Source organism: Fusarium keratoplasticum, chromosome 2 (genome assembly GCF_025433545.1).
Source record: "Fusarium keratoplasticum isolate Fu6.1 chromosome 2, whole genome shotgun sequence".
In the NCBI taxonomy this organism is placed as follows: domain Eukaryota; kingdom Fungi; phylum Ascomycota; class Sordariomycetes; order Hypocreales; family Nectriaceae; genus Fusarium; species Fusarium keratoplasticum.
Window position 1 is genome coordinate 3,328,694 of NC_070530.1, and position 14,916 is coordinate 3,343,609.

A 14,916-nucleotide genomic window follows, 5' to 3' on the forward strand; every position below is an offset into this window, starting at 1 on the left:
GTATTGAAGCTCCTCATGACCACTTGGCAGCGCGCCTTGCCAGTTTGACGCGCGCACGGACCAAGGGCCAGGTCAACAAAGGAGCGTTAGTGGTCCAATCGCCTGGAAAGAACCGCCGTGCCCCTGTTTACCCCCTGGAACCGTGGCGGTGAACAATTTTGACTCCCGCCCTCGCTCCAGAAGTCAACATTCCCTTCCCCATAAACTACACCACGTCCTACCTCTCCCAACCCACTTCCTCTCCCCATCTCGAAGCTAAGGCTCCTTCAGCTCTCGACGTCTTTGGCCCATTTCTTCCCTACTCCTCCAACCCCGTCCCACCACATCAGTCAACATGCGTGAGATTGTGAGTCCTCCCCGCAGTGTTGTTGTTGCCGCCGCGTTGAGCTTGTGCCCCTGATTCTACCCCGCTAGGCGGCAGCTCGTGCAACGCCCGGTAGCTGCAGCTTCATCATGATCACCAACTAACGAGACTTTTCAAATAGGTTCACCTCCAGACCGGTCAGTGCGTAAGTATTGCGACGCCTGTTTCGCTGGCGGGATGCTCATAATCCGCAGGGTAACCAAATCGGTGCTGCTTTCTGGCAGACCATCTCTGGCGAGCATGGCCTCGACAGCAATGGTGTTTACAACGGCACCTCTGAGCTCCAGCTCGAGCGCATGAGCGTCTACTTCAACGAGGTATATTGCCCGAAGCCTATATAAAATCTAGCTGACATCTGTAGGCCTCTGGCAACAAGTACGTCCCTCGCGCCGTCCTCGTCGATCTTGAGCCCGGTACCATGGACGCCGTTCGTGCTGGTCCCTTCGGTCAGCTCTTCCGCCCCGACAACTTCGTCTTCGGTCAGTCCGGTGCTGGCAACAACTGGGCCAAGGGTCACTACACTGAGGGTGCCGAGCTCGTCGACCAGGTCCTCGACGTCGTCCGCCGCGAGGCCGAGGGCTGCGACTGCCTTCAGGGCTTCCAGATCACCCACTCCCTCGGTGGTGGTACCGGTGCCGGTATGGGTACTCTGCTCATCTCCAAGATTCGCGAGGAGTTCCCCGACCGAATGATGGCCACCTTCTCCGTCGTTCCCTCTCCCAAGGTCTCAGATACCGTCGTCGAGCCTTACAACGCCACTCTCTCAGTCCACCAGCTGGTCGAGAACTCCGATGAGACCTTCTGCATTGACAACGAAGCTCTCTACGACATTTGCATGCGCACCCTTAAGCTGTCCAACCCCTCGTACGGCGATCTAAACTACCTCGTCTCCGCCGTCATGTCCGGCGTCACCACCTGCCTTCGATTCCCCGGCCAGCTGAACTCTGACCTCCGAAAGCTCGCCGTCAACATGGTTCCCTTCCCCCGTCTGCACTTCTTCATGGTCGGCTTCGCTCCCCTGACCAGCCGCGGCGCCCACTCTTTCCGCGCTGTCAGCGTTCCCGAGCTTACCCAGCAGATGTTCGACCCCAAGAACATGATGGCTGCTTCTGACTTCCGCAACGGTCGCTACCTGACCTGCTCTGCCATCTTGTAAGTTTTGTCCTCTCCATGTCGAGTAATCGCTAACATTTCCTAGCCGTGGCCGTGTCGCCATGAAGGAGGTCGAGGACCAGATGCGCAACGTCCAGAACAAGAACTCGTCCTACTTCGTCGAGTGGATCCCCAACAACATCCAGACTGCTCTCTGCGCCATCCCCCCTCGTGGCCTTACCATGTCCTCCACCTTTATCGGAAACTCCACCTCCATCCAGGAGCTCTTCAAGCGTATCGGCGAGCAGTTCACTGCCATGTTCCGACGCAAGGCTTTCCTTCACTGGTACACTGGTGAGGGTATGGACGAGATGGAGTTCACTGAGGCTGAGTCCAACATGAACGATCTCGTCTCTGAATATCAGCAGTACCAGGATGCTGGTATTGATGAGGAGGAGGAGGAGTACGAGGAGGAGCTTCCTGAGGGCGAGGAGTAAAACAGTCCGACTGATCCAATGACATAGCCGGCGTGCACTTCTTTTCGGTGTAGTGTTGTAATTCAGGGGTTAAGATATCCTCAATGGCAGTACCAATGTACTGGCCGATCAATTCAGAGTACCATTGTACCAATCATTTTAAGAATCAATCTCCAAGCGCCTGATGTGACTGAAGTTATTGTGCTTCGTGGTGGAGGTGACTTACAGGCACAGATCCATTGAAGCTGACCTCTGCCCACACGTGATTCGATGACTAAGCGAAAAAGTTGAGCCCATTGCAGGTCACCTTGTTCATACAACCGCATCGCAGCACACGACAGCCATTACGACACCAATGGCTGCCATGTTTGCTCCCAGCCGGGGGAGGCAATTGGGCCATGCCATTGCCTCCAACCCCGTCACTCTCCCCGGGTTTCTCGTACCGGCATGGCAGGCCACGACCCCCAGGATGGCGCCTCGGGCGACCGCCCTCTTCTCGACGACCTCGAAACGACCCTCCAAGCTCGGCCGGACACCGCTCTCGATTCCTCCCGGCGTGGAGCTGACGGTTGGCGAGCCGTTTGCGCGCAAGGACCTTACGACGTACAAGCGGGTGTTTAAGAAGACTATCAGTGTCAAGGGACCGCTGGGTGCGTTTACTTGAGGGATTGGAGGTTGTGGTGCTGACCGGGCGTAGGAGAGCTGAACCTCGAGGTTCCTGAGTTTGTTACTCTTGAGCAGGATACTGAGAACCGTATGGTTTCTCTCGGTGTTCAAGATTCGGATGTGAAGCAGCAGAAGGAGATGTGGGGTATGTGTATTCAACCCCTCAGACGAATACGGCTGACAGCGCAGGCACATCGTGGGCATACCTCAAGAACTACATCATGGGTGTTTCGGAAGGCCACACAGCTATTCTCCGTCTCGTGGGTGTCGGTTACCGAGCGTCGGTCGAGGAGCGCGGAGCCAAGGAGGAGTTCCCTGGACAGCGGTTCCTGTGCCTCAAGCTGGGCTTCACGCACCCGGTCGAGGAGGGCATCCCTAAGGGGGTGACCGTCACGACGCCGGCGCCCACACGTATCCTCATCGAGGGCATCGACCGCGAGGTGCTCATGTCGTTTGCCGGGCGGGTGCGCAAGTGGCGGCCCCCGGAGCCGTACAAGGGCAAGGGCGTCTTCATCAACGACCAGACCATCAAGCTGAAGCAAAAGAAGATCAAATAGAGGGTGCCACCGACCTTTTGGTGGCCGGTTGGACGCAGCTGGCGTGTGTATTCTAGTCTCGTGTACAACGTGTACTATCTTAGGGCATATACAAAAACTACTTTTTTTCTTGCTCTCATCGTCTACTGCTTTGCGCTCAGAACCTCTTGGACTACTTGGAGGACCTTGTCGTGCACAGCAGCAGGGGCGGCAATGACACCCTTGTTGTTGGCCAGAGTCCGTCCAACGCCAAAGTCGAGACGCTTGCCGTGGATGTCTGTCACCTGGCCACCGGCCTCGCGGACGATGAGGTCGCCAGCGGCGTGGTCCCAGATCTTTTCTTGGTAGGTGGCCTTGACGGGCAGACGGAGGTAAATGTCACCAGCGCCGCGGGCGATGGAACCGTACTTGGCCTGGCTGTCCATGCGGACGCTGGGCTCAGTGATGCCGAGCTTCTGAGAGATGAGAGCCTGGTCGTCATGAGCCGAGTGGCCAGCCTCGACACTCTCACAGAAGGTGGCCTTGGAGAGGTCTTCGAGGCTTCGCATGGAAATGGACTTTTCGGGCGCAAGAGCACCGGCGGTCAGAGGGCGGCTGTTTGCGCCGTGGCCCTGAACGGCAGAGAAGACAACACCGCGACCCTCGTCGGTGGCATTGGAGCCAATGTCGCTGGTCAGACGAGCGGAGTCGTCGACAGGAAGGTTAGGGCAGCCGAGGACGCCGACCTTGACATCGCCGTCGACCATGAGTCCCAGGCAAACAGCGTACTGTCCACCACGGAGGAAACCCTTAGTACCGTCAATGGGGTCAATGGCCCAGATGCGACCAGAAGCACCTCCCTTGCTGTTTCCCCGGTCGATGAGCTCGAGCATGTCGTCGACGTCCTTGATGGGGCCTCCGAGCTTGGCCTCTGCCTCTTCGTCATCGAGCTTTGTATCCTTGACGAGATCCCAGATGGTCTGCTTCAGGTTGGCGTCCTCACGCAGCTGAGCGGCCTCCTCCTCGGCGACGATGGCGTCATCGGGAAAGTTGTGGCGGAGGGCAGCAATGATGAGGGCCTGGGCGCCAAAGTCGCCGATGGTGACGGGGGACTTGTCGTTCTTGTCAACGGTGCCCTTGGCCTTTTCGTGAAAGACTCGCTTGGTGAGGATGGTGGCCCGCTGGACGGCCAGCTGAGCAATCTGAAGCTCGGAAGCGTACGCGGGGGCAGCCATTGTAGTGAAGGGTCTGTAGCAGAGGTGCAAGGAGAGAAGGCGGAGGCGGGGGAGGATGGAGGGCGAAAGTAAGATGGCCAGGATGACGACCAGGAGGGAGAGGAAGAGTCTTAAACGGTTCGAGACCCTGTACATTCGCGAGAAGCAGCACCAGCGTGGGATGGAGGGATGGCGTCTTAGCGGGTCGTCGGCGGGCCGTCGGCTGGTTGGCTTTCGAGAGTCAGCGGGATGTGGATGGATGTGGATGGGATGTGGATGTGCGAGGGTCAAGTGGGATGGAGTTGACGTGACGTGGGAGAGTGTTTCGGGATGGTTCTGGATTGCGCAATCGCATGTGGCATGTTTATTGCAAATACAGTTGATTTGGTACCAACACTACATGTTGATCCTTGAATAAATGGGTATACAGCATTGTAATATTTACAATTCAATATCCAATTAATACAGCCATCTCTTGACAACTTCAACAATACCCCGCCATCCTCCGATATCGATGAGGGGCATCTCATTGCACTAACAATTTCTGCATCCCTCACCACGGAACCACCCGATTGGCCGACATTTCAAGCATCAAACTCCATCCCAGCCTCACTCAACACCATCAATTCTCCTCCTCCTAACAATTGACAACACATCGAAACCCGCTGCAATGGCATCCTCACCCTCCAATCTCCGCTCCCTCTACCGGTCCATCCTCCGAGAGCTCCCTCCCCGACCGATCCTCGCCTCTCCCCGCTCCCCGCTACACACCCGCCTCCGCGACACTTTTGCTACTTCATCGCCGACGTCGCAGGAGGCTAGAGCTCATGCTGCTGCTCAAGCTGTAGCCTACCTCCGCTCGCAGCGACAATATGCCACTCTCCTGGAGCGATACAACCCCGGCATGGGCATGGATGAGGAGGAGCGTGTGCGATTGACGGCCCGGAGGGTTGGCATGGATCTGCCTATTGAGTACGCCAACAAAAAGTAATTGCGATGAAACGAATTGAGGATTCATCGATATACGCACGCATAAAATTGGGATAAATGCACGATTGGACATGCTGCATCGACGAACTCTAGCTGAAACACAACCTCTTCAACTCCAAGAATCATGAACCGGAGGACGGGCACCGAGCCCATGTACGATCAAGTGTATGGAACAATGTACGAATGAATGGAACGAGTGGAAAGAGGATACCCAATCACGAACCGACATCATCATCATATCTCATTCCATGCCATCAGATCAACAATTATATACAAAATAGAATCCAGTGCTCAGCCTTTGGCCATAGGGGTATCAACATCTTACCTTCACTTCTAGACTCCTCCCACACCTCCATCTTCAAGCGACTCGTCCCATCCGCCCATCTGTAGCAGCCACTCTCCCAGCCGCTCCTTGACGAGCGTGATATTCTCCCCCAGTGCACTCCTCCACTGGTCCTGTACCACTCGGACCTTTTCCTTAAGGTCCTCAGTAAGCCGTCGTTCTTCTGACTGTCGCATGTGCTGTGCGCGCGCGTCACGGTCCGCCTTTGGAATTGGGTTTCCGTTCTCATCCTGAGTCTGAGTCTCCAGCACCTTGCCCTTGGCATGTACCACTGCTTCCTTGACCTCGTGCAACAGGCACAGCAGGTTCGTGTGCGATTCGATAAACTGATACGTGCTCTTCTCGGCGTGGAGTATCAGACTGAACAGGTACTGCATAGGATGCTCGTGATACGACGGGTTCTCTTCAAATTCGGCAGCTGGGATCTGGATATTGAAGCCTTCCAGATCCACCGGGATGTTGTCCAGCAGTTCGCAGAGCGGAGGTGCAATGTCCCAGAACGCCGACAGCTGCAGTGCGACCCCACGTTCCACAGCCTTTTCAACGACACCTCGGAAATCTCGTGCCCTTTCCAGAACCTCATGAGCATACGCATACTCGCGCTTGGCCGCATCTTCTGCGAAAAAGGCCTCTGCTGACTTGAGCTTCTCGGTATTGCCCGAAAGTCGGTAAGGAGTCAGTACGACACCGCAGTATCGGCTGTTGCGATCAGAAAGCAGATCGTAGATGGCTCGATGGAGGCCTTCGCGCGCCTCGAAGATCCATTTGAGCAGGGTCAGCTTTTCCAGCAGCTCTGGTCTGTCATCGCCCTCCTCTTGTGGCATGTCGGCATCGATTTGTCCATTGTCAATCAAGTGACGAGCCAGATCATCAAACAGCTCTGTAGCACGCGAGATGCGCCCCATCAGCAACTCATTCAGGGGTAGCACCACCTGGTTTTGGAATTGCTCGTATTCTGACTTTTCGAGCTCCTTCTTCTTGGAAATCTCGCCCGTTTGCGTATCTGATTCGATGACAGCTGCGTCCGCGTAGCTCAGACTGCCAGAGTTGATCTCATTCTGTAGGTTGGTCCTCAAAGCCTGGCGACGCTCAGATGCCGCTTGGGTAAACTGCTCGCGGCGTTGGGTACTCTCAGTCTCAAACTTTTCCTTTGTCTTGGTCACTTCATCCAACTCGCTCAATGCTCGCACGGCAGTTCGGATCGAGGTCAGTTCAGGATGATTATTGTTGACGGCCGGATGGTGCCTCGGATAAGGGGGCGGCATCGTGACAAGGCGGGAAACATCGAGGTGCTCTCGGTTGACCGTTGAACACGGACTCGAACCCAGGTTAGACGTTGATGTGGAAAAGGCACTGGGCTGTGGGGTTAAGCTGGCCTCTGACTGATCATGCCAACCCGTCTTCTCGGGGGGGTATTCAGACGACGAGCCTTGGTCTTCATAGACCGCTGGGGGTTGATCCTCCTCGACCCATTGCGTCTTTGTCACACCCATGTACTTGGATTCTCGCCTAGATCGTTCGAGGTGAGACGGGTTACCTTGAGAGTCTGTCTCCCACCAACGGCTCGGGGGTCGTCCTCGAGAGCTGCCGTTCTCATAGTTTTCGCTCACGCTCATACTGAGAATCGGGGATAGAGAGGGCATGTAGTTGGTAGCCCAGTTGACGTTAGACGGGTTATTTCCATTTGGGGATACAGGGACATTGGCTGAGCCAGGGGCTGACTGAGAGCTCTCCCCCTGAAAAGCAGAGCTGGCAGATCCTCGACGAGAGCGTGTCGGCTCAGAAAATCCAGGCGTCAACCCATCTTGCGAAGTACCTGACGGTCGTCTTTCTGTCGCCATAGGTCGGAATAAGTCTCGGGTCAAGTCAAAAATCTCCGAGCCCATAGCACCGATGGCAGTCGAATATCGCTCTCGTCGGATCCTCGACTCATTGACAATAAAGTCTGCGAAAAGGCGCACCCTGTCTGCATCTGTGGCGGCTCTCGACTCCTTGGCTGCGAAATCTCGGAAACGCTCAATTGTGTCAGTCGCAAACTGGTCGGCAGTCTGCGTTACAGCTAGGTGCTTTGGAACTGCACGGCCAGCTGATGGCGGCCGGGACGATTCCCGTACTCTCGAAACTGACGCAGCAGATCCAGATCGAGGAGGCGGAGTAGGAAGAGCCTTGGGCGCAACCGCTTTCGAGCTGGCATACTGCGCTTGCTTAGCAGCGTTAGGGGAGAACGGGGGGGTTTCTGCTTCTACTTGAGGTAGCTTTCCCGACCCCAGAGCCCTGGGTGTTGAATCCCGAGAATCTTGCCCAAATGCATCGGTCAAAGGTGTTGACTTGCTAAGTGTCGACCGAGCAAGATCGCTCGAGCTAGGTACCACGATATCCGCCATAGATTCTGGTCGGATCCGCTCATCAACTGAACCCCTAGTGCTGTGTCGGTTTCGACTTTCGTTTCGTCTCTGTAGGATCGTCTTGTCGTGGCGTACTGCTTTTTGCCGGTTCAAACTAATGAGACTAGACGAGGACGCCACAGATTCTAGCTGCGGATTGGAGTTCACCGATGTGTTCACAGTCAATGCGGGTGAGCGTCCACGGCCTGGCGCATTTGGCTGGTCGCTGTCAACCCAATCTGCTGGTGTCGGGGGGACAGGACCGAGGTTCGTCACGCCGGCTGGGGGTCGGCGCCTTGTCGGAGGAGATATGATGGGGACAACATTTCTATCCATACTCTGAACACTTTGCGACCTCCCAGATGCCGGAGGAGGTCCAGGAGGTGGTGGCGGGAGAGGCATGCCTGGTTCCCATCTTGTCTGGGAGGCCGAACGTGAACGAGCCGACGTCGGCGTCTCAATAGCACCGGCTGAAACAGCCCTTCGAGCTGCCGGTGGGCCGTGGGGAAAGCCAGCCGCTGCCTCGGGATTTTGCTGATTAAAGGAAGGTTGTATTATCATGCTCTGTCGGTGATTATGAGCCATATGTGTTTGAGGAGGACTAGATGCTTGCTCGACATCTCTTCGCCGTGCCAATGTGGGTATACCGAAACGGCGTTCGCGCGAGTTGCCACGGCCACCTGGAGGAGGAGGAAACGATGGGTTGGCTAGTTGTGGTTCGGGAGAAGGTCGATGCATTGCGGTGTTGATCCTCGGCGGCGGTGTCGAAGCAGGGGTGGAATCATATACACTCATCGGACGCTGCTGCTGACTCCTGGGGGGGCTATATGGTGGGGGAGGAAGTGGTCCAACTGTATGGTGTTAGACAAGACGGACAGTAGAGCAGCAGACTTGCCTTGGGCTTCGCCTGCAAATTGAACTGGACGCTCGGCGACGGCAGCTTGTGAAGGACCCCATTCCTGAGGGTTGTAAGGCTGAATGGTGCTACTGCCGGGCGTCTGGGCAGACTGAAGGTGACTGGAGCTCATGGACACTGCGGATATGGGCGAATGCAGGGAGCTGTTGAAGACACCGAGCGTGGTGGTCAAGGGATGAAGGCCGTGACGGAGTCGCGCCGGATCGGGAGAAGTCATGATGAAGGCTGGGAGAGCAGGCGACTATGGTTTTACTCGACTGTCGACAGTCCAGATCCCTGGCGGCGACTGTGACAACTGCGTATCAGCGCAGTGCTTTTGCTAGCTGGCTGGCTTGCGTGGGGTGCTGGATCCGCGGGGTGGCGGTTGGTGAGCCCGGGCGCGTGCAAGTGAGTCGATGCTCAGGTGAGAGAAGCGACAAAGTCGGCAGTCGAGAGATCGATTCAGAGGCCAAGACAGGGAATAGGTTGTGGTTTGACTTGATCGACCTGCAGAGCTGGACCAACGGCTGTGTGGTTTGGGGTCAATTCAACAGATCTTTCACCAATCCATCTACCGGGCCGTGGTGAGGACGATGGCGCGTCCTCTGCTGCATTCGACAACTGAGACCAAGGTGTGATTGAAAGAGATGGATGTAAGAAGAGAGAGGTTGGGAACTTTTTGGGAGGAGGGGCTCTGCGATGGATGGCTGCTACTGTAACTGACCCCTGCGCTGCGGCAAGCAAGGCCTGAGGTGCCTGCCTGCGGGATAAGTGTGTGTGGACGTTCGATGGCAACACCTCCCTTTGGCGTTAGAGGAGCCAAGACTTGCAAGGGAAATGCATAAGTGCTTCGTAGTTTGGTTATTGCCGAATCCCTCGTGCTGGGGTCTGTTGACTTGCTGAACGGGACCGAAACGGAGAGCTGGGGTGGGATGTCACCGAGCGGGACAAAGAGAGTCCAACCGAGGATTGATGACTGATGGAGGATCAAGTGGACAAGATCTACAGGAGACTGGCCCTTTGAGTCAAGCATCGAGGTTGGATACGAGCTAGATAACTACGCAGGGCAGCGGTGTTGTAAGTGCGGACAATCTCACTGCATCCTGACCGTTGCGCATGAAATTGCCCCGACACTATCATCCCTACAACATGGTATACCCGGAATGTCTGCTACAGCCAAGGACGGCTTCATTCCTGTAACTAACTCTCAGCCTACAAGGACTCTTCTTGAGCATGCCACGTACAGTACAATTCACGGCACCGAGAGAGAATCAGTCTGTCCAGAATCTCACCCCGCTGAAGACAGGACCCAGGATCGATTGGGCAGACGCAGGTCCACGGCTGTTCTATTCATAGACTTTCCCCAGGGCCTCGATTGGTCGGACCGGTTGACTATGCGGGCGAGTGTGGGTGTGGGCGCTTAATGGCGTCCCTCTCTGCCTGTCACATCTTTGATCCAGACCGACCCATGACCAGGACGAAGCGGTTCGCCCTTGGTGCCCCGATTTGCATGGACATGGACATGGACATGCAGGGCTTGACTTGATGGGCTGATGTCTAGTGTATCCCGAGTCCGGCGTCTGCTCTGTTGAGGTGATATCCATTACCTCGGAGCCAAGACGAGCTGTGGGTGTGGAAAGACGGTCAACAGCCTCAATTCCGATCCTCAGCTCCAGGGTGGTTGATGACCTTCAGTCCAACTCCATCATGGCGTCCATGACTCGCCATGACATGCAACGGCTGGCGAGCTGGTGATGTATCCCGCAGCAAGCCCTGAGCGGTTCGAAACGGTCAAAGCGGCAGATCGACGGCTCGTGCATTGTTATTGTCTTGAATGAAGCAGCTGACCGCTGTGTTTCCGATTCTCCGCGTGCTCTGAGGTGTTGAGTACCAAGGCCACCAGATAGGTCGATAGCTACCTAGCATGACTTGACAAGGTCTTCACACCTCCTGGCCACCATATCTGGCCTCTCTAGCATGGACATGATGAACCATGCATCATGACTTCAAGATCAAAGTAGAAAAGACTGTCTCGTCAGGCGCTTGTCGCGTCTCCTTTAGATGCACATGTGGCCAACCAACTGCGCGTCCGCGGCACGTAGCCCTGACATGAAAAGCGGCAGACAGATTGTTAAGATCCATCCTTCATTTCCCACATACATCTGCATCATCTCGGCAACTGACTCCATCACGGCATGCTTGCTGTATTTGAAGCAGCAGCTGCATCTTCTCGAAGCAATTTCCTTGACTCGAGAACCATCTGACAACCCGCAATGGGCATCAATGAGGCTGGAGTAATAAGGTCTTGGCAATTGGCAACTTCCCGGAGCTACCATCACCACTGTCGACTCAATTTTTCATCACTCTCCTCTCCGGTCGTGCCGATTCAAGATGGAAAAGTCGAATTGCCCTGTCGAGGCTGAACGAGGCTGGTTCGCGGAAATGAGCCCCACTCAAGCTAAGGTGGGGGCACAAGGCTCAAGCAAAATTCTAGAGGGTTCTCCGCCAACTCTTTCTTAACCATCAACTCTTCACCTCGACTTTTTCTCCTTCTTCTTCTTCTTCCTCCTTCATCACCACACGAATCATCTTCTACCAAATTGTAAGTATAGTAGACGTTTCTTTTTTCTTTGCTTCGCATCTCATGATGAGATACCAGCTGGCACCAGTCATAGAGCGACTTGTACTCCCTTTCATTGATGACCAACATGCTGTGGTCCAAGACCATTTCTGATCTTTGCGATTCTCCTCTCTTGCTTGTTCGATCTCAGTCTGTTCCAAGCTAACCGGCAAGATTCTATAGTAACGCGCTCGACGACTTCACAATGGTTCTGCACAACCCCAACAACTGGCATTGGGTCAACAAGGACGTGTCGGCGTGGGCCAAGGACTGGTTTAACGAGAACCTGTCCAAGGTCGAGGCCGAGGATGGCGACGTCAAGGCCAAGGTGGACAAGGTGCAGAGCATGGACGGAGACGTCGATGTCAGCCAACGCAAGGGCAAGGTGATTACCATCTTTGACGTCAAGCTGGTGCTGCAATATTCTGGTAAGGCACGTGCATGTTGGTGATCTGCAAGTTACTGACCATCAGGCTCTGCTCCCGGTGAGGACGATGTCTCTGGCACCATCACTGTGCCCGAGGTCGCCCATGACACGGAAGAAGACGAGTACGTGGTACGTAACCTCCCCTGCTCCTACGTCTTCCGTGGTCCGTAGAATAAAGCCGCTAAGCCCCTCGTAGTTTGACGTAGACATCTTTGCCGACTCCAAGGAGAAGCAGCCCGTGAAGGACCTCGTCCGCTCCAAGATTGTGCCCCAGCTGCGACAGGAGTTCCAGAAGCTTGCCGGCGCCCTCATCGCCGAGCATGGCAAGGATATCCAGCACGCCCCGGGCTCCAACCCCTCGAGCGGTTTCTCGACCCCCAAAGTCCACCCCCAGACCACCTCCACCTCCAAGCCCGCTGCGGCCCCCGAGGCTGTAAAGACCAGTGGCACCGTGAACACGACGACCGTGACCGATAACGAAGAGTTCCGCACCACGGCTGAGGAGCTGTACCAGACCTTTGTCGACCCTCAACGAATTGCTGCCTTTACCCGATCTCCTCCCAAGGTCTTCGAGGGTGCCAAGCTCGGCGGAAAGTTTGAGCTGTTTGACGGCAACGTGTCTGGCGAATATCTCGAACTCGAGTCCCCCAAGAAGATCACACAGAGCTGGCGTCTCAACCAGTGGCCCGCCGGTCACCACTCGAAGCTGCACATCGAGTTTGACCAGAACGACGTCGACCACGTTACCGTCATGCGTGTTACCTGGGAGGGAGTGCCCATCGGCCAGGAGGACGTGACCAAGCGCAACTGGCTCGAGTACTATGTCAAGAGCATTAAGCAGACTTTTGGGTAAGTCCCTGATCCGACGCAGCCTTGCCATATAAGCTAACCTTCCAGATTCGGCACCATTTTGTAAATAACGGGAATGGAGTGTGGAGTCCGGTCATGGGCGGTAGATTGAATGCGCTCTCTAGATGAGGGTAGTGACGGGGGTAAATAGTCGCTACCGTGGCGGCGGAGGGCAAACGTCGTCTTGGGTGGTCTACGCAAGAGACCTAGAAGCGTGTGGTTACGATATCATGAGCGACGTGAATGAATTAATGCATATCTACCAATGCCGTCGATGGATTTCACTGTCCCTGTGATAGTTTTATGTTCTGTCCTAGGTGTCTGGGCGCCTCATCAGCTAGCCAGTACGTTGAGTTGCAGTATGGCATCCGTTTCTGCCTGCTCGCCTTTTGTTGATAACCTGAGTCTCCCGATACCAGGGTCAGCAACCTGGTGCCCCGTGGCTAAGCCCGCTGACTTGTCTGATAGATTCATTGCATTGGTCTGAGCAAGGTATACATGCTGTCCCATCCAGGATGTAAGAGTAGGCGGCCCGAGCCATATGCGGAATGCTCCAGTCAGGACAGCAAATAGGCCGAGTATGATAAAGATGGCCGCAGCAAAGACGTAGCATCCCGTGTTCTTCTCTGCACGCCATCCGACGTAGAATGGATACTGGGCATGCGGATACTCTTTAGCCATCTCTGTTGTGTCCTCTGACCCAAACGGTTCCTCGCCCTTGTTGATATGCCAATGCCGTGGCCGCAAGGACTGATACGACGACATGACGCCTCGCACGATACCACTGACGCTTTTGACTAGTGATGTATCCGGGCTATTCACCAGGGCCTCTATCCAGGCGCTGTAGTATGGCAGAATACCCTCTGCGTCGAGTGACTTTTCAAGATCCTCCTTGCTGACGGAACTCGTTTTCGAGAGCGTGTCCACAATGCTATCGTTGCTCGCAGACAAGACGCGGAAATTGGGGCTGTCCACGCTCGTGAGACGAGAACAGTCTGTACCCCTGACATATCTGTCGACCTGGGCCACGGCGTAGTGCATCTTGTACGTTACACGCTGCACCACGGGTTCACGGAAAGTGTCGGAGGAATGGTTTCGTCGCGCCCACTGGACCTGAAGATTCCCCGGCTCGACAACTTTGTATTCCAGAATAGCCCTTTGCGGCGGATCAAACAAGTCCTCTGTCGATGTCTCGATTCGTTGCCAGCCGTTGGTGTCTTGCGTGATGAAAAAGTCACCCTCTTCCTCCGTCATTTTGGCCACCATGACCATCTCGCGTGTCAAGAGATATCCACTGTCATCGGGGTAAAAGATGTAACCGGATTTCGAGCTGGAACAAGCCGCCCGTCCAGTCATGATGATGCTTTGAGGTGGTTTCAAATAGGTCTCATATTGATGTAGAAACGCTCGATTGATCCCTGCGCCTCGCGGAAAGTCGCTGATCCAGGGATTGAGGTCGTTGTCCAATGTTTCGTCAGCATTACCACCCTCCATAGATAGACGAGGCTTTTTGAACCTGACGGCTTCCTTGTCAAGGCTCTCGTACATGAAGACGTCGGGGCTGACAATGACGAATTTGTAGGCGATGGAAGCAAAGATTCCCATGATCATGAGAAGATATCGCAGCGTGAGCAAGTATGGGAATCCTCTGAGGCCGTATCGGACAGGTGCTCGTGGCTGCGAATTGAGATATCGGGCATAGTCGAGTCCGGTGCCCTGTTGAGACTGTCGACTGCACCATGAGTCAAAGAAATGGATATACGTCTCGCTGAATCCAAAAGAGAGCAATCCAAAGGCGACACCAATGATGGCGATCCAGACTTGCATGCTCAGGTCGTAGCCGATGCTGAAGCGAACCTGACCCGCAGGTCGTGAGTATCCGATTTCTCCATCCTTTTTAATATCGGCAACGGCATTAATTCCGACGAGGATCAAGACGATGCCACCGATGAAGAGGGCGGACAGAGAAAGAATGCCGACAGTCTGGAGCCGCTGGAAGAAGCTCGGTTGAGGCATCGCGACATCACATGACCGGCTTCGTTCAAAACTGACAGTGACACTCGAAGAGTGGACTCAATCCA

The 14,916-nt window shown here is 55.2% G+C and overlaps 7 protein-coding genes across 7 annotated transcripts; 4 read left to right on the forward strand and 3 right to left on the reverse strand.

Annotated features, from left to right (window-relative positions):
- Positions 1-334: 334 nt before the first annotated feature.
- NCS57_00293100 (beta-tubulin) lies at positions 335-1,953 on the forward strand (the record flags this gene model as incomplete). Its single annotated transcript, XM_053052949.1, has 5 exons — positions 335-346; positions 486-509; positions 559-681; positions 726-1,516; positions 1,563-1,953. The coding sequence occupies 5 exons, from the start codon at positions 335-337 to the stop codon at positions 1,951-1,953; spliced, it is 1,341 nt and encodes a 446-aa protein (XP_052918195.1).
- A 307-nt stretch (positions 1,954-2,260) lies between these two features.
- NCS57_00293200 (uncharacterized protein) lies at positions 2,261-3,155 on the forward strand (the record flags this gene model as incomplete). Its single annotated transcript, XM_053052950.1, has 3 exons — positions 2,261-2,582; positions 2,630-2,743; positions 2,788-3,155. Exons 1-3 carry the CDS (start codon positions 2,288-2,290, stop codon positions 3,153-3,155), a joined length of 777 nt encoding a protein of 258 aa, XP_052918196.1. The 5' UTR covers positions 2,261-2,287.
- Positions 3,156-3,277: 122 nt separating this feature from the next.
- NCS57_00293300 (3'(2'),5'-bisphosphate nucleotidase) lies at positions 3,278-4,639 on the reverse strand (the record flags this gene model as incomplete). Its single annotated transcript, XM_053052951.1, has 1 exon — positions 3,278-4,639. Exon 1 carries the CDS (start codon positions 4,481-4,483, stop codon positions 3,278-3,280), a length of 1,206 nt encoding a protein of 401 aa, XP_052918197.1. The 5' UTR covers positions 4,484-4,639.
- Positions 4,640-4,997: 358 nt separating this feature from the next.
- NCS57_00293400 (uncharacterized protein) lies at positions 4,998-5,318 on the forward strand (the record flags this gene model as incomplete). The annotated part of the gene is made up of 1 exon (XM_053052952.1): positions 4,998-5,318. One exon carries the CDS (start codon positions 4,998-5,000, stop codon positions 5,316-5,318), a length of 321 nt encoding a protein of 106 aa, XP_052918198.1.
- Positions 5,319-5,650: 332 nt separating this feature from the next.
- Positions 5,651-9,177, reverse strand: NCS57_00293500 (uncharacterized protein; the record flags this gene model as incomplete). The annotated part of the gene is made up of 2 exons (XM_053052953.1): positions 5,651-8,895; positions 8,940-9,177. 2 exons carry the CDS (start codon positions 9,175-9,177, stop codon positions 5,651-5,653), a joined length of 3,483 nt encoding a protein of 1,160 aa, XP_052918199.1.
- A 2,587-nt stretch (positions 9,178-11,764) lies between these two features.
- On the forward strand, positions 11,765-12,902 carry NCS57_00293600 (Aha1-N domain-containing protein; the record flags this gene model as incomplete). The annotated part of the gene is made up of 4 exons (XM_053052954.1): positions 11,765-11,987; positions 12,033-12,115; positions 12,183-12,835; positions 12,884-12,902. The coding sequence occupies 4 exons, from the start codon at positions 11,765-11,767 to the stop codon at positions 12,900-12,902; spliced, it is 978 nt and encodes a 325-aa protein (XP_052918200.1).
- Positions 12,903-13,168: 266 nt separating this feature from the next.
- NCS57_00293700 (uncharacterized protein) lies at positions 13,169-14,851 on the reverse strand (the record flags this gene model as incomplete). The annotated part of the gene is made up of 1 exon (XM_053052955.1): positions 13,169-14,851. One exon carries the CDS (start codon positions 14,849-14,851, stop codon positions 13,169-13,171), a length of 1,683 nt encoding a protein of 560 aa, XP_052918201.1.
- Positions 14,852-14,916: the final 65 nt, after the last annotated feature.